At 41.7% G+C, this 27526-nt stretch overlaps 1 protein-coding gene and 1 pseudogene across 1 annotated transcript; both read right to left on the bottom strand.

Annotated features, from left to right (window-relative positions):
• Positions 1-16050: 16050 nt before the first annotated feature.
• On the bottom strand, positions 16051-16830 carry FGFBP3 (fibroblast growth factor binding protein 3). Its single transcript, XM_037156610.2, has one exon. It carries the CDS (start codon positions 16828-16830, stop codon positions 16051-16053), a length of 780 nt encoding a protein of 259 aa, XP_037012505.2.
• Positions 16831-25204: 8374 nt separating this feature from the next.
• LOC119057778 (ubiquitin-conjugating enzyme E2 variant 1-like) lies at positions 25205-25648 on the bottom strand (annotated as a pseudogene).
• Between the last annotated feature and the right edge of the window lie 1878 nt (positions 25649-27526).

Here is a 27526-nt window from a genome sequence, read left to right as displayed (position 1 = left end):
TGCCCGTGAATGGCTTCATTGTAGGTCAGCTTCCGCTTTTCAGGGCTTTGTGGTGATTGGTTGATTTCAGGGCATCAGACTCACTGCATAAGTATGGAACTAATGAAAAGAGTGTTCTCCCTCCAGACTCATTCCTGGCCCTGGCCCTGGCCCTGGCCCCTCAGAATTCCCTGTAATTGGAGGACCTTTGTGGCTTGAATCTAGGTCATAAAATAGCCCTTTGGTAATCCTACGGGGTCGCAGCAGCTGCACCCGGTGCTTCATTCAAGGGAGGACCAATGAAACGAGGAATAAATACCTGGCATCTGCCTTCTTGCTTTCCAACAGAGACGCAAAAATTCGTAGAGATGAGATAAGATAGATGTGGAGATAAGATAGAGCCCGAGCAGAATTCACTCCCAGGAAATTTCTGGGAGTGGCGGAATGTTCTGTTATTCAGTCAGGGCTTTGGTAGGTCCCCTAGAATGTCAGAGAATAGCACTCCCTTCTCCCAAAGAAGGAGTTCATACTCTGTGGTCTCTGATCTAATGAAAACACAGGTTGCTTCAGCTGGATTAAAAGAAGTTTCTTTCTCTTGTCTCCTTTAAAGTGCCTGTAGGCCTGGAACTACCACTTAGAGCAAGAGATAAATTTCGAGAGGCCTTTTCATACATAACCAGGCAGAGAGAGCCTTCACTTCCAGCTTGCGCAGCTTGCTTCCACTAACATGAAGGAGTATTCTTTCACATGGCCTCCTCCTTAAGCTCTTCTTGACCTCTCATGATTGATGTACTTATAATTTTTGCAGGCCTTGTGCTCTCCTGATAAAGAGGGGAAAGCCATTTAAAGATAGAAACAGTCCTTTCACTGTTGCCTCTGCTGCAACAATTTTAGCACAGGATGAAGAGGCAGCAGTTTTCCCCCAGTTGTCAAAATGCTGCAATTTACCTTCTCTTTAGGTGAGGACCTGACATTGGTAAGTTTTAGAATTAGCTGATGAAGGGCATTCTTTAAGAAGGATGTTCTAAAAACCTAGAGTTTGATTACCTTTTGCCCCAGCTTCAATAAACATGTCCTCAGTGGTTACTAGAATCAAGACAATGCACAGGAGAAGGAAGAATAATTACTAGCACTTACTACATGCCTGTTCAGAAAATGTTTTTTTCTGCAGAAAACTAAACAACAGTAATTCCCTTTGCCTTAGTAATTCCCCAAACTTTACTGTACTTTGCAATTACCCCAGATCTTTAAAAAAAAAATACTGATGCCAAGCTCTCACTCCTAGGCATTCTGATTGAATTAACATGTAACCTGGGTCATAGAGATTTTTAAAAGCTCCCTGGGTGGTTCTAATATTCAGCAAAGTTAGGAATTACTGGCATAATTTCTGTTCTTCAAGTTTCAGTTCAGTATTTCTTCCTACAAGAAGTTTTCCCCTAGTCCCTCTCTCCTGTCACCTCCACACATAGCCATGACCTTGACCCTGTGGGGTATCCCTCCTAGGCTCCTGCAGCACCTGGTACTTACCTTTTCATAATACTGGCCACTACACTCATCATCCCTTTTCTGGAATCCTGGGAGATTCTTGAGGACAGGCCAGCTGTCCCACTTACCCTTGAATCCCCAGAGCCTAGAGCATCATTGGTTAAGTACTAGTTGAAAGAGTGAAGTAATTTTCTATTTGGACATTCCATTTCATTGGCTCGTTCTGTACGTGCCAAATTACTTTCTCTGATGATAATAAATGTCACTGTTTTGCCCAATTAATCGCTTTTTCATAGTCATTTGATCATGCAATAAAAACAAAGCATTTGTACTATTTTATATTTTCTTTATCTTATAAAATATCGTAGGAAATATTGCCAGTTGAAGCTTTCAAATAAAAGATTTTAAAAGTCTTGGTTTTTCACAACGTTAAATGATTTGACTTGGTTCAGGAGCATTATGTGTGAAAATATGTATTTGCATGTAGGTTTCCATAGACTTAATATCTGGTTTTGCTATTCCTTAACAGTTTGTTTTATAAAATACACTTTATGAGAGTAGACAAAGGCAAATCAGTAAGCTCTCCATTTTGTAAGTTTCAAAAGGGCGTGCGCTGGCGCAAACATACACACACAGATTTCTGAAGTCCTATCAGGCTTTATTCTCAAAATTCAGACAGGAAACATCTGCAAACACAGGCGCCCTGTAACACCACAAAGGGGTCAGCTGACAAGGCTGGGCGACCGGGGGCCTTCAGAACCACCATAATTGTGTCCATGCTCCGAGCCCACATTTCTGTTTTCTGCGACGCCCGCAGACTTCTTAATGTCTGTCTTTGTAACTAACGCCCGGACGCATGAATGGCGGTGAAAATAACTTGACTGTGGAGCCCTGGGGGTCGGGGAGGGGCGCGGGCCGGGCCAGTGGGACTGTCGGATGCGAAGGGGCGCCGTCACTCAACTGGCATCAGGCCACGGCCTCCTTTCAGAGGCGAAAATGTGGGCGGGCAGAGGATGCACCGGACCCGGTCCGCGGTTAACCCTATGGGCGCCCGCTGCGGAGCTTCACCCGCACACAGACCATCACCCTGGACACGCAGAGCATCACCCGCTCACAAAGCGCGGCCCGCTGTCCCAGCACCAAATGCATTTTCCTCTGCATGTACGGATGGGCTGTTCGGTGTTGTAACTTTTTTTTTATTTCAGCACTTACCATAATTACTTTACCTTAACCACCTATTCTCACTACAATTCAAATAATTTAGAAAATGCTTTAAGGTAATCGTGGGGCCCCGGGAAGCCAAATGTAGGGGAAACGTAGGTGGCTCCCTGAGCCGGCCGTCGGATCACAGCGTCCAGAAGAGGGAAGCCAGCAGCAGGCAAGTTCTCAGAGCCGCAGGCCTCCTCCACACTTCGCACGTGGGAACAGTGAGGGGTGGCTTCCTCTCTTACTTTTCTCCCGTTCCATGAATTTGTGATTTTCGTAAGTAGAAGTCTCATCAGTTTCCACTTAGTGCTTATTAAAACTCTGTACTTTGAAAATACTCAAAAATCTACGGAATAGCTGCAAGCGTAGTGCAGTAATACAAGTGAATATTGCTCTATCCTTCTACCTTCACCACTCCTTAGTATTTTGCTGTATTAGCTTTATTGACTATCAGTACAGAGAGGTTTTTTTCTCCTAAATTATTGTATATGGTAGATCTCATGACATTTTACCTTGAAATGATTTGCATATGGCAACTAGGAATAGGACCTTTTCCTTCATAACCACAATACTGTTACGACACCTAAGAAAATTAACCCTAATTAAATAAACATCACTTAAAATATAGTTCATACTTAAATTTCTCAGTTGCTCCAAATATGCCTTTGAACCAAAAATTTTAAAATCCAGAATCCAATACAGATGGATTGCATTGCATCTAGTTATCTGTTTTTTATGGTAATTCTGTTATATAATTATGTTATAATTGTATTATTTTCAGTCTGCATAGCACATTTCTGGAGTTTAAATTTGGGGACTGCGCTTATTCTGGATCTGTCTTGTCCCTAACGTTAGCACATTTTTAAACCAAGATTGTGGCAGAAATCCTTCGTTGCACATGTGGTTTTCATGTGCAGACTGAGTGCTTTCTCCCTGGAGTCTGACCGGAGCCTGAGGCCGCGCGGCTGCCCTTCCCAGGCCGTTGCCCTCAGAGCCAAGCCTCCGGCAAAGGCTCTCAGTCTCTCCACATGCTCTCACCTCCCCTTTGGGTCCGTGACTTCTGTGCTGCTTTACAGTAACTCTGATCAAATCCAAGTTAAACCATTTTATTTTCTCTTCTTGGGTAATCTTTAAATATATATTTTTAAACTTTTCCCAAGTTCTGTCACTGTTCTTGTCACATATGTGGACCTCAGAATTCTTCTCCTACAGTTCTGTTGCCTTCCCTCCTGGCTTATCTATAATAAATGTGTACTGAGTGCTTGCTATATGTCACACAGTGTATGTGTATGTATACATATACTTATATATATACACTTTTATATGTATATTCATCAGAACAATGTCATAGAATTGGCACCATTAATATTACCTCCATTTTATTTTTATTTTTTTCAGATGTAATGCTCTTTTTTAAAGTTTTTATTTATTTATTTTTAGAGAGAGGGGAAGGGAGAGCAAAAGATAGGGAAAGAAACATCAATGTGTGGTTGCTTCTCGAGCGCCCCCTACAGGAGACCCTACCTAAACTCAGGCATTTGCCCCGACGGGGAATCAAACCAGCAACTCTTTGGCTCACAGGTGCTGAGCCACACCAGCCAGGGCTATATCACTTATATTTTAGAGATGAGAATATTGAGAGGTAGAATAAGTAATTTGTCTGGTGGGTGTGGCATTGCAGGACATGGAGCTGGGACTTGATCCTTGGTTATCTGACTCGAGAGTTCATGTTCTTAACATTAAACACTACCTTTGAGACATTAACATATATAGAGCTCTCCTTTTATGCAACACAAAAAAGTCTGTGTAATTGGAAGGTGTTTCATCCATCAGGTTACTTTACCGTGTCACTGTTTCCATAAGTCATTCGGTAGAAATTGGTGATGCTCATGTGCCAGGGCTATGTATTGAGCACAAGGCTAACATTTTAACTAGATGACATTTGGAGAGCTCATATCGATCGGCTAGCTGTTGGCTCACTGAGGCCATAGAACACCACTGGGTGACATGCCTGGGCGTCAGGGAATGTTAGACCATCCCCTAAACCAGTGGTTTTGCTATGTCTGAAATTCCCAAAACCATTAAAACTTAATACACATTTAGGTGAATGACATAGGTTTCCCCTTGGTTACTTTGCCAAGTGAGAACATTCAATCTTTAAAATTGCCATTTATAGAACTAACATCATCATTTTATAAAAGAAAAGATATTTTAAACCTATCTCCCTTCACCCCTACAAAAAATAATTAGAAGGAACATTATCTCAAAATAAAGAATAATCCCTAATCTGAAAAATTCAGCTCTATCAAAATACACTATCTTGCTTTTTATTTTTCGTATTTTGTGGTGGACAGATATATAAGCCTCATACTAAACTGGCTTTGGATATGGCCATACAGACCAACCCCATCATTTTACTAAGAAGGAGATGATTCATTATGTGAGCCAGATCGCTGTGATCGAGTCTGCAGGCCAAGATGGAAGGGATTAGGCAAACAATCACTGGGAGTGGTTTCCCCCTTGTTAAGTGCAAAGGCCTGGTGCATCCATAAGCCTATGGATGTAGGACTGGCAGGAAGACATTCCGACTCAGCCGAAACAAGAGTGCACGGAAGATGAAGGATGAAAGTATTGGTGGAGGGCATTCAAGGTCTGTGGCCTCACAATGGGAGAGTGGGGCAGTGGTGAAAAGACCTGGGTTCAAGTTCCCGCTCTCTTCTGCGTCTTTGGACAAGTCACTGAATGACTCTAAACCTGTGTCCTTACTCATAAAATGCCATTTCATGAGGTAGGTAAGAGGCCATTCAAGAAAATTGCTTTTCAAGTTAAAAAGCAAATACAAATGGTAGGAATTATTATTGATGAGCTTTCATTGATAAAGGCTTTAAAAGAAATATGCGTGGTACAGTTCCAGAGTAGCAAGAATTGTAGTTTGGAACATGATTTTGATGTCATACAAGTTAGAGACACTGAGGGAAAAGATTCATTCATGAATAATCCTAAAATAATGTCAATAAAGCCAATTTTCTGGCCTTTATAGAACAAAGTATAATCTCAACTAAAGAGATGTTTGGATTGGACAATTCGAAAGAACTTAAGAAATATTGTTTGGTTCTAGATGTTGCTTTCAGAGATGGAACATTGCGATATAAGTGATAGCAACTTATTTGATGAAATAAAAATATTTTATAAATATGTTAAAATATTTATAATATTTTCTGCAAAAATGCTAATTTATATGCAATTTTAATACAGTGGTTGAATGTAATTTGTACAATTTAGAATTTATTTCTGAATTTAGGATATCTATTGACAAATCCAGTAGCTATTCCCTCAGCAGAATAAAGTATCTCAAAACTGAAATTAATAAAAAAACACCTAAGGCCTGTTATGATTCAAAAATTATCATCTAACTTTGTACTTTTGGCAATAGAGCACAAATCATGCTGTTATAATCCGAACAGCACAGCTAACATCTTTGCAGAAATAAATACAAAAATACATAATCACTTGCGAGTTACATGTCATTATTACTCATCCAGCCCTCCCCAGTGCAACAGAACACCAGACATGCACCACAATCGTTAACTTCAATTGTCTTTGATATTTTACCAACTTCCACTAATGTAAAAATTAAGTTTTCCTATGTATATGTTTAAATATGTGTTATTTAAAGGTATCGAGATAAAATGACAGAATACAATTGTTAGCTTGAGTTAGGCTTATTTAATATTTAGGCCTTTGATATGGACTTCCGTCCATGGGCACTCTTGCCCCAGGCCCTGCAGAGGGTGGAGGAGGACCGAGAGATTCATTCGGTGTGATGTCTCCACCTGAATAATCCTAGTATGGCCCGCCCCTATTCCCTCAGCTCTGAGAACCAATTTCTTACCTCTATGCCTTCCCCTGATATCTTGCCCTCTCTTTCTTGGATTTCCAAAAAGATTTTTTAAAAAATGTGCTCCTCGGTTTAGTGCACCCGCCCCTCCTTGGGGTTCTGGAATAGTTTTCTAGGGGGTTGACTGCAACTCAACCAGAACAACACCCTGCAGTGTAGGGCACCTTTGGTCCCTCCCAGCTGTGAGCCTGAAATATTCACTGGCAGCAATGGTTCCCCAGGCGATTTCAGGTTTCAGACTGGGGGACAAGCCACCAAGACAAACTCACAGATCTCCTAAAGGACAGACGCCTCCACCCATAGAGCTGAGCTCTCACTTTTGATATTTAGCAAGTGGCAGGAAGTCTGTGGATTTCAATGAGGACCTAGTGGCAAACTTTGAGATAAATAATAAAACGATAAGCAAAGGAACTTTTATGTTACTGAGTTTTGTAAAACTCTATTACCAAAGAAAGCACCAGCCATGACTACATCGTTTTCTAAAGCATTTTCTAAAATCAAGATCATTTAGCCATGAAAAAGTAGTTATTATTTATTTGTTTTATTTTTATTTTAATGGCAAATGAAACTGCATTGTATTAAAAGAGAAGGCCTCCTCTGCTCTTTTGAACAAATCTACCACTAAGCAGTAGCCACCGTTTAAGGCTGCTAGGAACTTGAGGCTGCAGCCAAATAACCCTCCTGGCCCCCTCCAGCCCCTCCTATCAATACCCTGCAGCTGCTCCAAGGAGGCTAATTCTCCTGCTTGCAAACAAGCAGCTCTCCAGCCTTCCATCTGTCCCCAGCTTTCCTCAGGCAGCCTCCTTGCTTTCTGACAAGCATGCTGTCATCCTACACTGAGGTCCTCCTTCGTTCTGGGTGACTCACTGGCAATTTTTGTAACACTATATAGGTGCCAGCCACTCACAGTTACTCAGAGTTGTTTCACCAACCAGATATTCCCTGAGGGTTTATGCTATGGATTTTAACAGGGCTCCGCAGAAATATTCAAACCCACCTAAGAAACCGGCTGCATACCCACATGGCTGAGACTGCGGGTATTAAGGCATTAAGGACATGACTGTCCTAAACATCTTTTTTCTCTAGGCATGCTGCCGCTGGTATGTTTTCCAAATCATCTGTGTGTGTGTGTGTGTGTGTGTGTGTGTGTGTGTGCATCTAGCTTTGGTTTGCCTTTTCAGAAAAATTCAAAATTTTTAATTGAGAGCATTCTTGAGCCTTGGGCAATAATTTGAAGGAATAAGAAGAGAGAAAGATAAATAACTGTGTCTAAATGCTGGTAAATATTTCATCCCAGGCACTGTCAAAGAACACTTACTCATGACTAAATGTAAACTGTGACATCTCACCCTCCTGGAGGTCCCACACTGGCTGTCTTCCCTTCACCTCTTTCCCTGCATTTTAAAATCAGTGCCAAAGGGCCCTAACCTTGCCTCCATGTGGAGAAGAATCCTTCCCATTGTGGTCATTGTGCGCGGGAACAAAAGAATGTGCGGATCAAAGGTTTGGGGTCTCCAGCCCCACCATGATCACATGACCACCCAGCTCAAAGGAGGCAACTGTTGACTGAAGTGCTGGTCGGAAGCTTCTGGCTTTTCAGGGAGAGTCCCTGTGGTTACCTAGAAACAGTCCCCTCATGTCACTTACATTGCCTTGCACCATGCTGCCAACAGTCCTTTGGGAAATTCTGTATTTAGCCATTTCAAGTTATACCCTCATTGAAAGCATCCTTTTTGTCTCTCTCTGAAACACACAACGCTGCATTCCTTCAGCCCTCAAGTTCATTTCCACTTTCCTTTAGAACTTTAGAAACAGTTTGTCTAGTTTTCATAGACTCCAAAATCCTGCTGGTAGTTTTGTTGTAGTCATATTTATATGTGCAGATTATTTGTAGGTTGACATTTTTTAAATGTCAATGCTTCTTATCTAATAATAATAACAATAAATTCATCTGTTTTTATTTTTCATGTCTTTCTTTTCTGCCCTGAAAAGTATTTCAGTATTCTTCATATAGCTCTTGCATATTTCTTACTGAGTTTTTTCTTAGGTATTTTACCTTATTAGTAATGGCATCTTCCATTATCTTTTCTGCTTGTTACCTGTACATGATGAACCGTTCAATAATTTTAATATGGCTGAAGCCAATGTCTCGCTTTAAAAAGGAGAGGAGGGCTTCAGTCTGCTTTCATGCCTGCATTTGAGAGTTGATATGGGGATGAGTTTGAATATGGTGATCCAGAGGTCACAGGAAGGACAAACCAGGGGTAAATTCATGGAAGCTCTGCCTGTGGTAAGCATGGGTCGGGAAGTAAGGAGAGCTGTTCTTTGAAGTTGTAAGGAAGCCATGGAGTTGGGAGGAGAGCTGTAGTCCCCAAGGCTTCAAGACCAGAAACATTCTCCCCTCCTTTCAAGTCCTCATGGAGAGAGAGCTCACATACCCCATTGCTTCCACCTTAGGGATGCGAGCACTGCATATTGTTCTCTCTTCTACCACTATGCGCATCTTGCTTATTTCTTTTTATGCTGTCCCTAGCTGAGGTGGAGAGTTACTGATCACCATTTCGTGCAAGTGCTCTTTAAGACTGAACGTTCCCTGTAGATGTCCGCACTGGCATTCTAAAGGAAATGGGAACGCTAGAATATATTTGTTACATGCTTGCAATGTGCCGGGCACTGTGCTTTACACGAGCATCTCGTTGAATCCTCCCAATAACCCCATGGGGAAATTACGATTCTTTTCTTCCCTATTTTATATAGAAGCCTGAAGCTCAGAAAGGTGAAGGCAATTGTCCAAGGTCATGTAGCTGGTTAGTGGCAATACCAACATTTGAACTCATGCGTGCTGGTCTCCTTCACCAAAACTCTTAGTAGCTTTTAGCTACAATATATTTTTGTGATGGTGAAAGAAAAAAGACCTAAATCATGCCTCGACCAAACTGAAACATTGCTTTTTATTAAACTTTTGTAGCAGCCATGGGAATGTACTGCTCAAATCTTCCTCTAAGCAAGAGCCCACCATTAGCAGTGCAATTAGCTGACAGTGTCCAGCGACAGCCCCTTCAGAATCCACCACAGTGTTCACACCTAGACCATGTTCTTTCTGGGCCACCTCCAGCCAAGGACTGGCTGCAAGGGAGCTAGGAAGAGGCCATTCTGTCCAGTGTGAGGTTCCTTCGGTCCCTGCTGAGGCCGTCTGGCTAAGGTTTCCTTAGAGCTGCACAGAGTTAAGTCTCTTCCTAAACCATCCTCCTTCCTCCCACTCTCCTTGCATAGGACTTACAGCCTCTCCCTTTTTATCGCTCCTGGGCATTTCCCCCAGTAATCTTGTCACCTAATTCTTAGAGGACTCACTTTGATACGCCTTTCCTCAAAGATATTGTCATCTTTGTGACTCCCCTAGGGGGACAACTCAAAGTTTCTGTATTTCTCTTTTCTCATTATAATGGGGAATATTCTGTAATCTGACTGAAACTTAGCAGAAACAAAACTGATCACAGTGTCATTTTCACGCTGTGGGCCCCAAGCTCGACCTCTTCCCAGTCCTTGGCAGATCAGCTGAGTGTGTACACGTGCGTACTCGGTTGTAAAATATTCAGTTGGGCTGGATTGTTAATGTATTATTCACTTACTACACTTCTTTCCTCGCCTGGACAGGAGAGAGAGAATGGTGTTTAATGTCTTGATTGCTGTCAGTTATGAAATAGACAGGTTCTGGGAAAAACTTGAATCTTCAGAGGACACTATTCACCCTGAATAGTGGTACAGTCCCCTTATGCAAAATTTTTTAATAGTTTTTTGGTTCACTTGTATTTTCAATTTTATTTTTCAATTATAGCTGACATTCAATATTATACTAGTTTCTGGTGCATATATATAGTATAGCGGTTACACATTTATGTAACTTACAAAGTGGTCCCCCTAATAAGTCTAGCACCCACCTGGCATCACACATAGTTATTACAATATTATTGACTATATTCCTTATACTGTACTTTACATCCTCATGACTATTTTGTAACTATCAATTTGTTCTTCTTAACCCCTTCACCTTTTTTACCCAGCACCCAAGCTCCCTCCCTTCTGGCCACCATCAATCAGTCTGTTCTCTGCATCTACAAGTCTGTTTAAAATAGTTTCTTAATTAAACTCTGTTCCCCTTCTGAGCGTGTTTCCTCTAGGAACATTGATGACACAATGTATAACTTAGGATCAACAAATGCAGTATTTGTTTCCAACTAATAGCAATTGCACTGGAATCTTGCATTAGTTAAAGGTCAATCTCAGACTAAAAGGGATTAAATAAGAAATACAGTCAATTTTCATAATTTGTAGGAGTTACATTCTACAAAGTCAGTGTAAGTAGTTATGTTCTATAATGTTGGTGTGAGCATGAATTGGCAAGTACTGAACCACTGGTCATGGGAGAATACAGGATTAGATTTCTGCGAGCCTCTGGTCATGATGTTCCCATCCACTGGCCCACACATTGCCTTGTTTTATGGGTGTTTCTGTTCAAAGGCACCTTATTTAATCTACACTGCTGATTCATTAACATTGAACTCATGGGCAATAGCACTGTAAGTCATGCCTGAACAAAACTCATCTAATGTACGCATTTCTCTTTAAGACACATCACAGCTTTCTTGCATGTAGGAACACTGGACAGCAATTCAGCACAATATTTGGGATCCATATAGTGAAATTACCAACAAAGCACAAAAATTCAACAAAACGTGGTGCTACACATACACAAAAAAGAAGCTTGTTTACAGTGTAAGAGTTCAAACGATAAGGCAGAGCACTGCCTTACTGAACCTCAGCTGGGAACCTTCTGGTTGGATCACTTGAATTTTTCGGAACTTTGAGCATGCACTTGTCCCAGATGACTGAAAAGGTGCCATAAGTATTGATTTCGGTGACAAATTATAATGAGTAGGAGAATTCACAGATACAAAATCCATGAATAATGAAGATGGACTATGCATTTTATTTTCTCCTCATGGAAATGTCTGGCCTGTGTAGAATGAAGAGGCAGTTTTCTATGAGGTTATGCAGCGGCCCAGACTCCTTCTATCTTGTTGCTCTGCCATCCTCTAGGGTACTACATTCTTCTCCATGGTTAAAGTTACCTTCCCAGGACACCTAGGTTCAACCCCAGAAGGGGAAAGGAAAGTCCAAAACAAAGCAATTAAAAAAAAACGTGTACACATCATGGGAAAAAATTAAGTCATTTGATCACACCTCTCTCCAATGAAGTATGGAAACTGTCTCTGGCTAGGTGGCATGAACCGAAGAAGAAAGAGAGATTGGATTTTGGGTAAATAACTGGTTGTTTACAAAGAATAAGTAAGAAACCAGAGGTATGTTGCTATTCCTGAAACATACCAATGTATGCTCCCACCAGTGTTTTCTGGGAGTGTTTGTGTTCTTGAACATTCAGTAGCATAGTATGTATTTTTTCTTTATGCCATATTGGGGCACAAAAATGGTTTCGAGTTGCCCAGAATTAGGCTTAAAGGCAGAGGAGGGCTCGGCCCAGGATTTTAGGTTTATACATTTCTCCCCACACATCGTTCACAGATATTTCTTGAATAACATCATCATTTACCTCAAGCTAATATCTCCTAGATTGGCTTCCCAGATAACCAGACCTACTCACCTTCCTAAGGTGAAGCCTACTCCCCTTTCATCTTCCTAATCTTTTATATGTAGAAATCTAATTTTTATTATTGTCATTGTTCTCATTATTGTTTTCTAATGGTTTCATGGTGTAATCCTAAATTCTAACTTGTGGAAGGTTGGTCATATGTCAGGGTATCCCTGCCTCCTGCCCCTTTCCTTAGCACCAGAGTCCAGGGCATTTGGAACAGCATCAAAAATTGTTTATTTACTGTTTAATTAAATTAATTGATTTGAAATGTACTCTGCTTTAAGAGAAGTGGAGGTAATATTTCTTGGGTACCTATTATATACCAGGTATTGTATGGTGCTGGGTAGTATCCAATATGTCACATGGTTTATTCTTCATGATAACTCGGGAAGTTGGACATTATTGTTACTTAAGAAGAGGAGAGAAACATGGAGAGATTTCTCAAAGTCACCTAGAGTTAAGTGGCAGACAGGACTAATATCAAACTAATATCATGTCTGACTCCAAAACCAGTGCTTGCCCACAGTGCAGAACTGCCTCCCAGGGTCAGGGCTTGAAGGAGGCAAGTGAGAGGAGTGAGCCTTTTGCCTAGGATACAAAATATAAGGGAGAACCAATGAACTCAGTAATCAAGATATTTTAATGCAATATTTAAAAAATCAAACTTAATGCAAAACAATCCATAATGAATAAAATGTTGAATTTTGAAGTAAAGATGGGCCTTGGCTCGTGTAACTCAGTGGACTGAGTGCTGGCCTACACACCAGAGTCGCCAGTTTGATTCCCAGTCAGGGCACATGCCTGGGCTGCAGGCCAGTTTCCCCAGATGGGGTCCTGCAAGAGGCAACCCCACAATGATGTTTCTCTCCCTCTCTTTCTCCCTCCCTTCTCCTCTCTCTAAAAATAAATAAATAAAATCTTTTTAAAAAAGAAGGAAAGATGGGATCATTATTACTGATTTTCTTTTTGTCTCAGGCTCCTACACAGCTTCCCAGAGCACTGTCACTGATCCTGCTTTTATTTAACCCGAGTCATTGAATGAAAGTGTTGTTTTAGGATTCGTGTGTTGATACTGTGGAGGACAAACTAAAAAAAGGAGACTTCCAGGCTGGAAAGATTTCACCTAGTCGAGGTGAGTTAAGAAAAGCAAAGTCAGTGTGGAATGCATGGGGGGTAATTCTGCTTTTCTCCGTCAGCTTTCTGCTAAATAACTTGGAAAGTACGAGCAAAACAACATGGTCTGATGTTTTAAATAAATTCTCTATCTTCCGTACACTGAGTCACAGATGCTTGCTCCTTCTGATGCCCAGCTCCGACCATTAACCCCGGTATGCCCGGCAACCTTTCCTTTGTTCCTCATGGCACCTGTGGGGTAAAATTCCTGTGTCCCATGTACATCCTCCTTATTTTAGAGATTTTGATCCTGCAGCTTTCTCCTTCTAGCTTAACCTTCCAAATCTTTCTAGATGCTCCAGATACAGAAGCTTCTCTATTTCCCTGATTATTTTGATTGTCTTTCTTTAGGTCTTTTCTAACCCCATGATTTTTCTGGGGATATAACATGTAGTACTATATATAGCACTTGTTGATTTTCATTCTCTCGTCTCTATTAAAAATATGTATAGGTTTCTAGAATGCTAGTAGTGTGCCTTAGGGCCCTCAGGTTTAACCAGGTCCAACTCAGCTCAGTGTACCTATCAGAGACACTGGGACTTACTCAAAGTCACTCTGAATACTGATGATAGGATCTGTCCATTTCCCTTCCACTGTAAGCAATTGGCTCTTCTTAGTCCATATTTTGTTCCTGAGACAGAGTCCTGGTATAGCTCTTCTTAAAGAGTAAAGGAACAGAGAGGCAGCAACCTACTCAGTGTACTTGGTTTACCAAGTTTGGTCTCCCTCTTCCATAGAGGTACGATCATCACACAGTCAAAGGGCACACAGGAAGGAACTGGGTCCACAGGAAGGAAGGTTGTCTTGTGTGGAGAGGTACAATGGTGATTCTAGACAGTGCTGTTTCATTTCCAATACCCTTTTCTGATGACACCTAAACTTTGCTCTTTTTCTAAAAAGTGTACATTGGTCCCTATATTGAGGGAATGGTTGCCAGCTACTCTGAGCTTCCTTCCTTTGGCCAATGAATTTTACCTAATGGTCAATGTTACTCAAATGAGACCTTATACTCCTGGCCTAAAATTGTGTGAGATCTGAATGTTTTTTTTGCCAATTATATGAATACCAGAATGTACAGAATCGGTAAAAGATAGTTTACATTTCCTAGAGGCTGGTCAAAGAGGAGAAAGTCCAAGAGATGTCAGGTATCTGTAAAATTGTCGCATTTACCATGATTTTAAAGGGGTGGAGGTGAGAAGAACAGAAGGTGAGCAAAAATATAAAAACCTTATACTGGGCAGTGACTTAAATGTCTCATGAGTTCAGGCCTGTAATACAAATGAAATTGATTGAAAAGATGTGCAGAAGCAGCAGATGACACCAGAAAATATGCCTAACCTAAGGGGCAGCCAACATTCAGTGTTAGCCAATTGTTGCCACTTGGGTCCAGTGTCACTAGATGTGGTTTTTCAAGACAATTCAGAAACCTGGATTTTTCTACGAAATTATCTAATTTTTTAATGCTGACAGCAAACCCAACTTGGGAGGGAGGGAGAAAGAGAGGAAAAATGAAAGGGAGCCGACCACAGGCAGGCAGAAGAGAGCACTGGTAGGACCCAGGGGTTGCCAGTTTGGGCTCTTGACTTATGCAGACTTCTCTCCCCTTCCTCGACAAGCAAGAGGTAAGTTTAGTAACTTACTTCAAAGTATACTCAGAACTTGATCAAATGCAGTCAGAATTTCCATCTTGCTGACAGTTCTTTAAGTCTATCCATACAGTTTATTGAGCATCAAACATGAGCAAAGTCGCTCATTACATCTTATTTTAAATGAAATATGTTAACAATTAATTATACCAAACAGAAATACAACTTCCATAATGGTCCAAACGACTCTGAGATACATACTTACAAGCTTTTTTTTTTAATGGTCAACTATAACACATAATTTTTAAACATACTGGAGCACTCAACTTTCGCCATTCACTTCTGAATTGAGAAGGTTAATGGGAAAGTTTGTGAACATAAGGCATCACTCTTTACAAGTAGCGATTCTAAAAGAATTCGAAGGCAAACATCTGAACATCTTTCATCATTAGAGTCCAATTTGACCAGTGAATGGCTTCTATTCCTGTAGGGGTCACCTATGACACCTGGCAGCACTAAAGTTAATACTAATTCAGAAAGAAAACAAAAAAAGGTGGTAATCTGTTGGCTGATGAGGTGAGAGGACCCTATACAGTTCAACTTGGCCCAGGTTATCAATTGTTTGATTACATTTTAATGTAAATGTGCTAAACAGTACCAACTTTGTACCAGTACCAGTACATTGTATCAGCTTCCCACGAGAGATTCATATCACTTTAGTAACTTTCTCCCATTATTATTTTTTCAGTCCCTCTCTGTATCCATCTCTCTCCCCAATGTACAGTTTTTACACGTTTAAGGTACGCCTATTTCTGTTTTCACTATTTTTTTTTTCTGGCCTTAATCAGGGTCGATACCCTTCAAAATTTTTAACTTCTCTGCCGTCTCAGAGATTCCCCATAACCCTAACACTCTCACCTCAAGCCCCTCCCGATCCCCACCTCCATTCTAGAAGCTGGACTCCGCCTCACTGTCCGTTCTGCACCTCACGGCCCAAGGTGCCCTTCGCTTCCTTTCCCCCAGCTGGGCACCGCCTCCCTCGACCCCCCACGTCCCTTCCCAGGTCCGCAACCTCAGCCATTCCAGAAACTAACAAAGAAGTTGCAGAGGGAGTGCCACTTCTCAGCGCAGTAGGTCTCCGTGAGCTTCGCGTTCTCGTCCAGCCCGTCGGGATCCGGCCCTGCGCCCAGGAGTCGCTCCTCGTCTGGGTCGGAGACCACTTTGCTCCTTTCCCCTTTAGCCTTCTCCGAGGGCTTCCGTTTGGAGCGCGGGCTCGAAGGAGAGGGGACCCTGGCGGCGGGGCCGATCGCTGGCTCTCGGGGCCGGCCCCGGCTCCTGGCCCGGGGCTTGGGATCCCGGGGCAAGCCAGCCGCCGTGGGGACGGCGGGTGGGGACGCGCGGGGCACCAGGCGAAGCTCGGCGCCGTGGCCCTTCTTGCCCGCGCACAGGCGGGCTTTGAGCGGCGCGGGGTCCTGGCAGGGCCGGCGCTTCTTGCGCAGCCCGCCCAGCACCTGCTTCCAGTAGTGAGAGCCGCGGGCGGCGTAGGCGGCGCAGCGCCCTGGCTCCCCGCGGTAGGCGCACTGGTGGCGCTCCCCGTCCGGGCCCCGGCAGCGCAGCGACAGCTCGCTGCCCACCGCCGGCCCTGGGGCGGACAGCAGGAGCTGCCACCTGCATGCTTGGTGCTCGGGGCTGATGAAGCGACCCGAAGAGCCGCCCGCGAGACCCCGAGCGGACTCTGCCGCCCCGCCAGCCGCCCCCACGTTCCTCCCTGCGGCCGTGGGGAGGCAGCCACCCAGTAGCAGCAGCTGCAACTGCAGCAGCGGGAGCGACGCTTGCAGCCTCAGAGGACTCATGGTTCAGGTTGGCTCTTCCAGCACCCCTGGGTGTTTCAGTGGTGGCAGGGCCAGCACAGCAGCATCCCTCAGACCTGGGGACAGAGGCAGACACTGCTACTGACCCAACCCGGTGCAGTCCTCCCCCCGCCCACACAAACCTGAGAATTCCCTTCCCCAGACTTTCTGGGCGCTGGTCTCCAGTGGACAACAGCAGCAACGCCACTGAAAAGTTCTCCTGAGAGAAAATCGCTTACTGTCTAAATCATCGTTTTTAAAATCCCCGTGGAAACACGAAGGCAGAGCAATGACTGGTAATTATCACCTTCACACCCCCTCCCTTCTCCACCCTCCAATCAACTATCCTGCAGATAATTTCAGGTTATTCCTCAGAAGCTTACCGAATTCTAGCAGAGGTGGCACACGCTTATTAGGGTAAAGGCAGTGACTGCGGGAGTTTAGTCTGTTTTAGCCAATTCCCAGTGAATGGACGCATTATCAGTGGGACAGAAGGGGCCTCCCTCACTATGCCCCTCCCAGAATTCCTTCACACTGGGAGATTTCCCAACACACACACACACACACACACACACACACACACACACACACACACACACAGATGCATTATAGAAGTGGCATGAAATATATCTCTTGTATTTAGCTTACAATGTTTAAAATAATCATGCAAATTTTAACAAGTAACCATTTTCTTTCCTTTAATATATTTAATAATCTAAACATAAAAGTTAAATAGAAAGATCTAAGTTTTAACAGTTAAAATTGAACAAAACAATATTCTGAACCAAGCACTATTTACACTTTTTTACATCATTCTGAGTTCTGTATTTTCACTCATCATTTCCAATAGACTTTCATATCCCAATAACTTAATCTGAATAACTGTTACTACTAATAAAATATATTCTAGTTTGTTATATACCATCGTGTCCAGCAGTTCACTCAAGGATGGACATTTAGGCTTTTGATTATTTTTAGGTACTGTAGATCAATTATAAACTTACAAAAATAGAAATTAAAAAATTATTTGGGTTATAGTTGCAAGGTAATATTACCAATTCAAATGCTATAATCTTTAAGAATTGACATGTTCTTGAATCTTGAATTTGTATATTTAAGTAAAGCTAAGATATACATAAATCAAGACAGTCCATCATCTTTTAAAAATATTCTCAGTAATAAATGTGATATTTTAAAATTTCAAGCATTTATACTTCTTACTATAATTGTTTTATACCTGTGATTATTTCCTTAAAATATTTCCCCAAGATGTCAAGAAATTGTAATGTCTTCCTGCAGACAGCATTTTCTAGTACTGAGTTTCCATTGAAGGTGTTTTTGAACAGTAATAATTTGATTACTACTATAATAAACCAAAATATTTTAAATTAGAGGAATGTAATTATGTATTAGCATTTATTAAATATGCAGTGGTGTATATTAACCTAAAAAAGGAAGTTTTTACCACTCTGGTGAAATCAGAGAAATGAAATGACTTACCAAAGGCCACACATCACTCAGTGATAAAGCAACAAGCCACCTTACTATCTTATTTTTTGTTTTTTGTTTTATACTTTGTAGATTATGCTATTACATTTGTCCCAATTTTTCCCCTTTTGCCCCCCTTCATCCAGCAACCTCCACTCCCTCAGGCAACCCCCACACCATTGCTCATGTCTGTAAGTCATATGTATAAGTTCCTTGGCTACTCCATTTCCTATATGGTACTTTACATCCTCATGGCTATTCTGTACCTACCTATTTGTACTTAATCCCCTCACCTTTTCACCCAATCTCAAACTCCCCCCTCCCATCTGCCATCCATTAAAACACTCTCTGTATAAATGATTCTATCTGTTCTTTTTGTTTGATTAGTTTGTTTTTTAGATTCAATTGTTTTTTTTAAATATATTTTATTGATTATGCCATTATAGTTCTATTTCTCCCCTCATTCCCCTCCACCATGCACAGCCCCTTCCCCTCCATTCCCCCCCTTTAGTTTATGACCACGTGTCTCAAGTTCTTTAGATTCTATATTTCCCCTACTATTCTTACCCTCCCCCCTATCTATTTTCTACCTACCATCTATGCTACTTATTTTCTGTACCTTCTCCCCCCTTCTCCTCCCACTCCCCTGTTGCTAACCCTCCACGTGATCTTCATTTCTATGGTTTGCTCCTGACCTAGCTGTCCTCTTAGTTTGCTTTTGTTTTAGGTGTGGTTGTTAATAACTGGGAGTTTGCTGTCCTTTCGCTGCTCATATTTTTATCTTCTTTTTCTTAGGTAAGTCCCTTTAACATTTCATATAATAAGGGCTTGGTGGTGATGAACTCCTTGAATTTGATCTTATCTGAGAAGCACTTTATCTGTCCTTCTATTCTAAATGAAAGCTTTTCTGGACAAAGCAATCTTGGTTGTAGGTCTTTGGATTTAATGACCTGGAATACCTCTTTCTAGTTCCTTCTTGCCTGGAAGGTCTTTTTTGAGAAATCCGCTGACAGTCTTATGGGAACTCCTTTGTAGGTGACTGTCCCCTTATCTCTTGCTGCTTCTAGAATTCTCTCCTTTTTAATCTTGGCTAATATAATGATGATGTGCCTTGGTGTGTTCCTTCTTGGGTCTAACTTCTTTGGGACTTTCTGAACTTCCTGGATTTCCTGGAAGTCTATTGCCTTTGCCAGACTAGGCAAGTTCTCCTTTATTATTTGTTCAAATGAGTTTTCCACTTGTTGCTGTTCCTCTTCCCCTTCTGGTACCCCTATAATTCGGATGTTGGAGTATTTAAAGATGTCCTGGAGGTTCCTAAGCCTCTCCTCATTTTTCTGAAATCTTGTTTCTTCATATTTTTCTGTTTGGTCATTTTTTTCTTCCTTCTGGTTCACTCCCTTGATTTGAGTCCCAGTTTCCTTTCCATCACTATTGTTTTCCTTTGCATTTCCCTTCATTTCAATTAATTTAGCCTTCATTTGTTCCTCTAATTTGTGACCAAAATCAACCAGTTCTGTGAGCATCCTGATCACCAGTGTTTTGAACTGTGCATCTGATAGGTTGGCAATTTCTTGGTCGCTTAGAGCTATCAGCTCCAGGGGTTTAAGTTCTTCTTGAGCCATGTTTTGGTCTGTTCCAGCCTGTTACATATGAGGAGAGGAGCCTTAGTTGTTCACCAGGGTGGGGCCACCCAGGTTGCTGGGTTGTGACACTGTATGTGGGGGCGGGGTCAGAGAGGGAGCAATAACGGTCCCCTCTGCTGCTTCCCGCCACTGGGGTCTGCACAGTCTGTCTCACTGCTCGCTCCTTCGCTGGTTTATCTGCGCACAAATGTGTGACCGCGGTCAGCCTGCCACCTTGCACCTTCATCACGGTCAACCTGCCACCTTGCACCTTCACTGAGTCTGCCCGTTGCTACCCCACACCGCGCCCTCAGCTGTGCACCTGGGTCGGGGGATCTTTTTTGCCTGACCGCTTTGCTGCTGTCTCTGCCCCTCTTACCAGTCTAGCTGAGTGGTTGGTTGTTGTCAGACTTTCGTATAGTTCAATTTTCTGTGGTTTGGCTGCGTTTCTTATTGCTAAAACTTTGTTGTTTTTAAACTTGGCTGTGCGAGGAGGTACAGTGTTTCCACCTATGCCTCCATCTTGGCGGAAGTCCCTCAATTGTTGATAAATATGTATTTATTGCCATTTCATCATTCATAGTTTTGATTTTCTTTTTCTTAAATAATTCTCTTTAATGGTTCGTATAATAATAGTTTGGTGATGATGAATTCCTTTAGTTTTCTCTTATGTGGGAAGCTCTTCATCTACCCTTGGATTCTAAATGATATCTTTGATGGGTAGAGCAATCTTGGCTGTAGGTCCCTGCTTTTCATGACTTGAATATTTCTTGCCAATCCCTTCTAACCTGCAAAGTTTCTTTTGAGAAATCAGCTAACAGTCTTAAGAGAATTTCCCTGTAGGTAACTAACTGCTTTTCTCTTGCTGTTTTTAAGATTTTCTCTTCATCTTTAACCTTTGGCATTTTAATTAGGATGTGTCTTTGGAGTGGGCCTCTTTGCATCCATCTTGTTTGGGACTCTCTGTGCTTCCTGGACTGGCATGTCTATTTCCTTCACCAAATTAGGGAAGTTTTCTTTCATTATTTTTTCAAACAGATTTCCAATTTACTTCTCTTTCTCTTCTTCTGGCACTGCTTATGATGCTAATGTTGGAACACATGAAGTTGTCCCAGAGGCTGCTTAACTATCCTCATTTGGGGGTGGGAGGCTCTTTTTTTCCCTTATTGTTCTGAATGGTTGTTTTTTGCTTCCTATGTTCCAACTTTATGGTTGTTTTCCCATACATTGTTCTTTATTTCAGTTAGTGTACCCTTCATTTCTGACTGGATCTCTTTTGTGCTGTTAAGCTTCTCACTAAGTTCCTTGAACATCCTTATAACCAGTGTTTTGAATTCTGCATCTGATAGATTGCTTATCTGCATTTTGTTTAGTTCTTTTTCTGTAATTTTCATCAGTTCTTTTATCTAAGCCATGTTTCTTTGTCTCCTCATTTTGGCAGCCTCCCGTGTTTATTTCTATATATTAGGTAGAACTTCTGTTACTCCCTGTCTTAGTAGCATAATCTACTATAGTAGGTGTCCTGTAGGGTCCAGTGGCACAGTCTCCTCTATCACCCAAGCTGGGTACTCACTCCTTTTGTCACTGGGCCTTGGTTGTTCTTGTTAGATCAATGGGAGGGATTTACCTGGGCCAGTCAGCTGCAAGTATTGGCTGTGACTACTGACCACCAATCTCTGCCCTCCGTGGAGGATCAGCTGTACAGGGGCAGGGTGGTGGTGCTTTGACATGGTCTGTAGCTGTCTATGGGGTGCACAGGCTCTGGGGTTTCCTGGTGGGGCAGGCCAGTGTCAGCCCCCACTGGCATTTTGCCCAGGGCCACCCTGCCTGAGCTATAAAGCAATCTGAGATGGCTGCTACTTGTTCTGGGCTTGGAGATTTCTAGGCTAAGCCAAGCTGTGATCTAGGCTGGCTGCTGCTAGTGCTGTGCCTGGGGCTACTTAGCAGGAGGTACAGGGGTTGGGGGCTCACTGAAGCCAACGTTGCTTGTTTGAGAGGATTTAGGAAGTTATGAAGCATGAGTCAAGACCAGCCATTCAAATGGAAAGGTCGCTGGGGTGGGTCTGTAAGTTGGGTGGGACAGTCTCAGGGGATCTCCAGGACAAGGCAAATAGTGTTAGCCAGGTTAATGGAATATCAGATATGACACCTGACTGCAGGTTCTGTGGTTCTGTGTGGGGAGGGTTCAGAAATGGGACAATGGCCTCTCCCGCCTTTCTCTCTGGGAGAAAGCTGCCCCCCTGCTCTCACCTTGTTGTCAGACACTTCAGTTCCTCCCTGTATGCCACTGGTGTCTTTTAATCTGCTACTGTAGTGCTGGAGCTCAGAGGGAGTGATCTGAGTAGGTGAGTCTGTGTGTGGGTTCTTTAAGAGGAACTGCTTGGGACTCCAGAATTTTCTTCCACTGACTCAGTCCCTGCTGGGTTTTGCAGCCAGAAGTTATGGGGACTTATCTTCCTGGCATTGGAACCCTGGACTGGGGTGCCTGTTATGGAGCTGGGACTTCTTAGTTCCAAGATATCCCTCCCAAATTTTTATCTACCACATGTGGGTGTGGGATTTGCCCATTCTGCATCTCCACCTCTCCTACCAGTCTGGAGGGATGTGGTTTCTTTAATTCCATTGTCAGACTTCCATAACTCGATTTCTGATGGTTTTGAGTGATGGTTGTTCTATATTTTAGTCGTAATTTTGATGTGCCACCTGACTTTCAATGATCAATGATTTTTACATTTCAGGTTTGTATTACTACAATCAATTTCAAAATTAGTTATGTCTGGGGTATAAGGGGACTAAATGGTAATGGAAAAAGTACAATAAAGATTAATAGTAAGTAAGTAAATAAATAAATAAAAGTTAAAAAACCAATTTGATTTATAATAAGAAGCAGTACCAATAGAGTTAAAGATATTCACAAAAGTTTCTTAATACACTTTGAAAGTGAAAACCTCTGTCCCAGAAAACCATGCCTTTAGGGGTAAAGCACTGGGGAATAGTTACAGGTTTTGGTTAGTTGCTATGAGGTTTTATTGGTATCCGCTACTAAACCAAATTGGAATCGTCCCTCAGCTAAAGAGTGACATCTTGTGATATTCTGCACTAATTACAATAAGAAAGTTTATTATCTGAAGAATCATAATTATACATTCCAGAGGCCATGGTCTCTGTCAGAAACATTGTTCCCAGAGAAATAAACAAGGACACACAGATGTGCTATGCCAGGTCAGAAAAGGGTAGCTTCTTTCTGCGAACCAGAAGTTATGTTTTATAAATTCTGGTAAAATACACATAACATAAAATTGACCATTGCAGTCCATTTTAGCTGTACAGTTCATGAACATTAAGTATATTCACATTGTTGTGTGGCCATCATCATCATCCATCCCCAGATCGTGTTTCAGTTTTCAAAACGGAAATTAAATACATTAAATAATAACGCATTCCTCCTTTCCCCCACCTCCTGGCAACCGTTATTCCACTTTCCATCTCTAGGAGTGTGACTACTCTAAGTATCCCATATAGGTGGAATGATACAGTATTTGTCCTTCTGTGGCTGGTTTATTTCACTTCATATAATGTCCTCAAGTTTCATCCATGTCATAGCATGTGCTGGAATTTTTTCCTTTTTAAGACTGAATAATATTCCATTGTATGTACATACATATTTTTTAATGCACACTTTTTTATTATATTAAAAATCAGGCAATGGTCAGACAATAAAAAGGCTGCTTATGAAATACTGTTATGTTAAACTTTACTTACAGGATATTAGATCCTTACAACTAAGATTTTCCCCAGAAAAAGATTAATGAAAACATCAGGTGCTTTTCAGATTGGATGGTTGCTGCTTTAAAAGGTGGCTTTACATAAACACTAAATTACCAAAATAAAAAAAAAAGGAAGAAGAAGAAAATTTTTAGAACACAATCAGTTGCTTTTATTTCATATGCACCCGCATCTCAGCATTTAGTGTCCTGAACAGAAAAGTGGAAAATGGTAGCAGTTAGCCAGGAAATCAAGCCCTCCAATTTCAGGGTTCTGCCGTGCACACCGAGTTCTTTCTTAATCCCTGCTGAGGACCAGGAGAAGCTACAGCACCAAAACCAAGGATGCACTGAGTTCAAGGTTCGTTTTGTTCCAATTGTCAGATTCTAAACTAGACCCGAATGGATGGCAAAGATGACCAAGTGAGAGCCCTGTTTAAAACTTTAAAAAGCAAAAGGAATTATATGAACAGAAAAAAAAATTATTCAGAGGGATCATGTGTGCTTACAAGTGTCTTCTGTGGCCTTCCTGAGCTAAAAAAAAAAAAAAAAAAAAAAAAAAAAAGAAAAAAAGAAAAGAAAAAGAAAAAATAATACCTGATGGTGGCAGCAGAGGGGGCAGGTGGAGGACCCTGATATTCATCTCCCATCTCCAGGGCTGGGGAAGGGTAAATCCACAAAACTAAACAGGGGAGGTCAGAGACTCCTTCTGACCTGATGACTTCCAGCTAAAGCAAGGGACTGTCACGGATAGTATTGGGTGGTAACCATGAAGAAAGGGACTTGAGGAGGAGTAAGGAGAAAGCAGTACCCCTTGGTATAAAGGTGGGGGAGAGGAAGAAGATATGGGGAAAGCCCTGAATTCCTCACCAAAGGCCAATTTTGGAGGGGAGGAGAGGGGGGCTATAATCTATGCTTTGGCCAAGGGTGGCGGTAGAGAGTGGGAAAGGATGATAGCTTGGAAGGGGGACATCATTTAAGACTTAAAAAAAAAAAAGAAACCAGGGGTGCAGACAAAGCAGCCCTACACACCCAGGCTGTGACCTGAAAACTTTCATATCTACTCTAATAAGCCACCCCAAGCTGAAGGGCTGTTGCAGGGAAGGAGAGGGCGGTGGGAGGGGACAGGGAGAAGGCAGAGACCTCAGGCCATGTAATCAGCAGCAAGGTGATTGATTGAGTTATGTGTTTTCACAGTTGCATTAGATGCGTCCCACCAATTATGATGGGAATCCATTTAAATACGCTTTCCTGATCCCAGAAGTTCAACTATGTGGACAGTGATTACACTTGACAGGATGATTTGTTATAGCACAACTTATACATTTCAAATGGACAAAATTAGTATCATTTACAGTATCTTCAGATAAATTGCCTTTGAATGGGAGCTTCCTTTCCAGTACTTTGAGGCCTACAGACGTATCTAGAAAATTTACTACTGTGGAAAATGAAGACTACTTACATGGAAAGGGGGAAGGGGTGGGCCTGTGGTTTTTCTTTTGATTAATTGCTGTAACACTGTCCTTCAGGTGGCTGGGAGAGTTTCATATTTTCTTTAGACATCATTAGGTGCTGGAGCTCCCACAGGAGGACTTTGATCCTATATGAATCCTGCCATTTTGCCAGCACTGATATAGCTCCTAGGTCCACCCCTCCATTAGAACTATTAACTCCATTCATATTAATTTGTGTTACAAATCTTACAAAGGAGGGTGCTTCTGGGTATTTAGGTCCACATTCTATTTTAAGGCTACATTTTCGGTTTTCATAAATTGTTCTTAGAGGCCCAATTATCATCCCTGTCCATCTGGTAAGTGTCATGTCTCTGCCATCTTCAAGACCCCAGTTAACTGTGCCACCTCCTTCTCCTCTCTGGCCTTCTTCAAGTTCTTCCAACAGTCAAAAATTGCAAGGGACTTTTACTCCCAAGCCCATGGTGGTCGTCATCTTGCATCGCTGTCCACACTTTCTTTACCCATTAATTTGTCGTTGGGCCCTTGGGGTTCCACATGTTGTCTATTGTGAATAATGCTGCTATGAACACGGGCATGCAAATATCTGTTTGAGCTCTTGCTTTCAGCTCTTTTGGGTTTATACCCATAAGTGGAATTACCGAATCATATGGTAATTGTATTTCTGACTTTTCGAGGAACTCCATACTGGCTCTCCCAGGGTGGCTGTACCATTTTACATTCCCATCAACAGGGCACAAGGGTTCCGATCTATCCACATTCTTGATGATTGTTTATTTTTGTTTTTAAATTGTTTTTTAACATTTTATTTATTTTATTTTTTAGAGAGAGAGGAAGGGAAGGAGAAAGAGAGGGAGAGAAATATTAATGTGTGGTTGTGTCTTGCGTGCTTCCCTGCTGGGGACCTGGCCTGCAACCCACGCATGTGCCCTGACTGGAAATTGAACTGGCGACCCTTTGGTTTGCAGGCCGGCACTAAATCCACTGAGCCACACCAGCCAGGGCAACATTTTCTTATAAAGTTAAAATAAATAATGTAGTAATCCTATTCTTACGTGTTTACTTAAAGTAAATGAAAACATATGACCACAAAAAGACAGGTACAAGAATGTTCATAGCACTTTATTCATCATAATAACCCCAAAGTGGAAACAACCCACTTATCCATCAACAAATGAATAAACAAATTGTGGTACAATCTGTTTATTGCTCAGCAATAAAAATGAATGAGCTACTGCAATATGCCCAAAGTGGATTAATCTCAAAATCATGATGTTGAGCAAATGAAGCCAGCCTCAAAAGAGCCCATATTGTATGACTGAATCTATGTGAAGTTCTAGAACAAAGAAAACTAATCAGCGGTGGGAAAAAAATCAGACCAGGCCTAACTGCCTCCAGGGGTTGAGTGGGGCTTTGTATTGGTCAGAAAGACATAAAGAATTTTTTGGTGTTATGGCAATATACATCTTGGTAGAGTTTTGGATTACACTTAAGATTTGTGTATTGCACTGTATGTAAATCTTACCTGTAAAAGAAGCCAAATGTGTAAATGATTATTAAGCCCAAGTTAATGATATTCATGCTGAAGTGTGTAGGGGTGAAAGAGATGAGGTTTGCAATGTTCGTGAGGTTATTTTTATCTTCTTTATTTTTTAAAAGATTTTGTTTATTTTATTTTTAGATGAAGGGGAATGGAGGGAGAAAGAGAGGAAGAGAAATATCAATGTGTGCTTGCCTCTCACATACCCGTACTAGGGACCTGGCTTGCAAACCAGGCATGTGCCCTGACTGGGAACCAAACCAGCAACTTTTGGTTTGCAGGCTGTCACTCAGTCCACTGAGCCACAGCAGCCAGGGCTACAACTTATTTTTAAATGTATTTTAAAAGGGTGATATGAATACAGGGAAATGAGAAGCAGATAGATGAAAAACCTAACATAGTAAAAAATTACTTGTAGAATTTAGGTGGTAGATATATGATCATTCACTCATAAGTTTTTTTCAACTTTTCTGTATTTTTGAAAAGTTTTATAAGAAATGTTGAAAACAGAAAAGAACAAACATTATTTTAAAAATGATATTCCTACCACTAAGAATTCCTGTATATTAATATCTTGTCATATTTGTGTTCCACACTTTCTTAAGAGAACAAAAGCACATAACTTCTGTTACCACACCTCTCCCAAATCCCATTTTGCACCCTGCCCCCTGCGTCCCTCTCTCACCTAGGGGTAGCCAGCATTTATCATAAGTGTAGGGTATATTATTCTTTCAGTCCACTTTTACAGTAATAATTCTGTGCTTGTTTATACACACACACATAAGTATAAAACTCATGTCAAGTATAGTCATT

Source organism: Artibeus jamaicensis, unplaced genomic scaffold (assembly GCF_021234435.1).
Source record: "Artibeus jamaicensis isolate MK-2021 breed Jamaican fruit bat unplaced genomic scaffold, CSHL_Jam_final contig_332, whole genome shotgun sequence".
Lineage (NCBI taxonomy): Eukaryota > Metazoa > Chordata > Mammalia > Chiroptera > Phyllostomidae > Artibeus > Artibeus jamaicensis.
Note: the sequence above shows the minus strand (reverse complement) of the source record. Positions and strands in the feature narration are given on the sequence as shown.

Bases quoted from the DNA above. Each gene is read 5' to 3' on its own strand.
- FGFBP3 (XM_037156610.2), bottom strand. From the start codon at position 16,830: ATGAGTCCTCTGAGGCTGCAAGCGTCGCTCCCGCTGCTGCAGTTGCAG.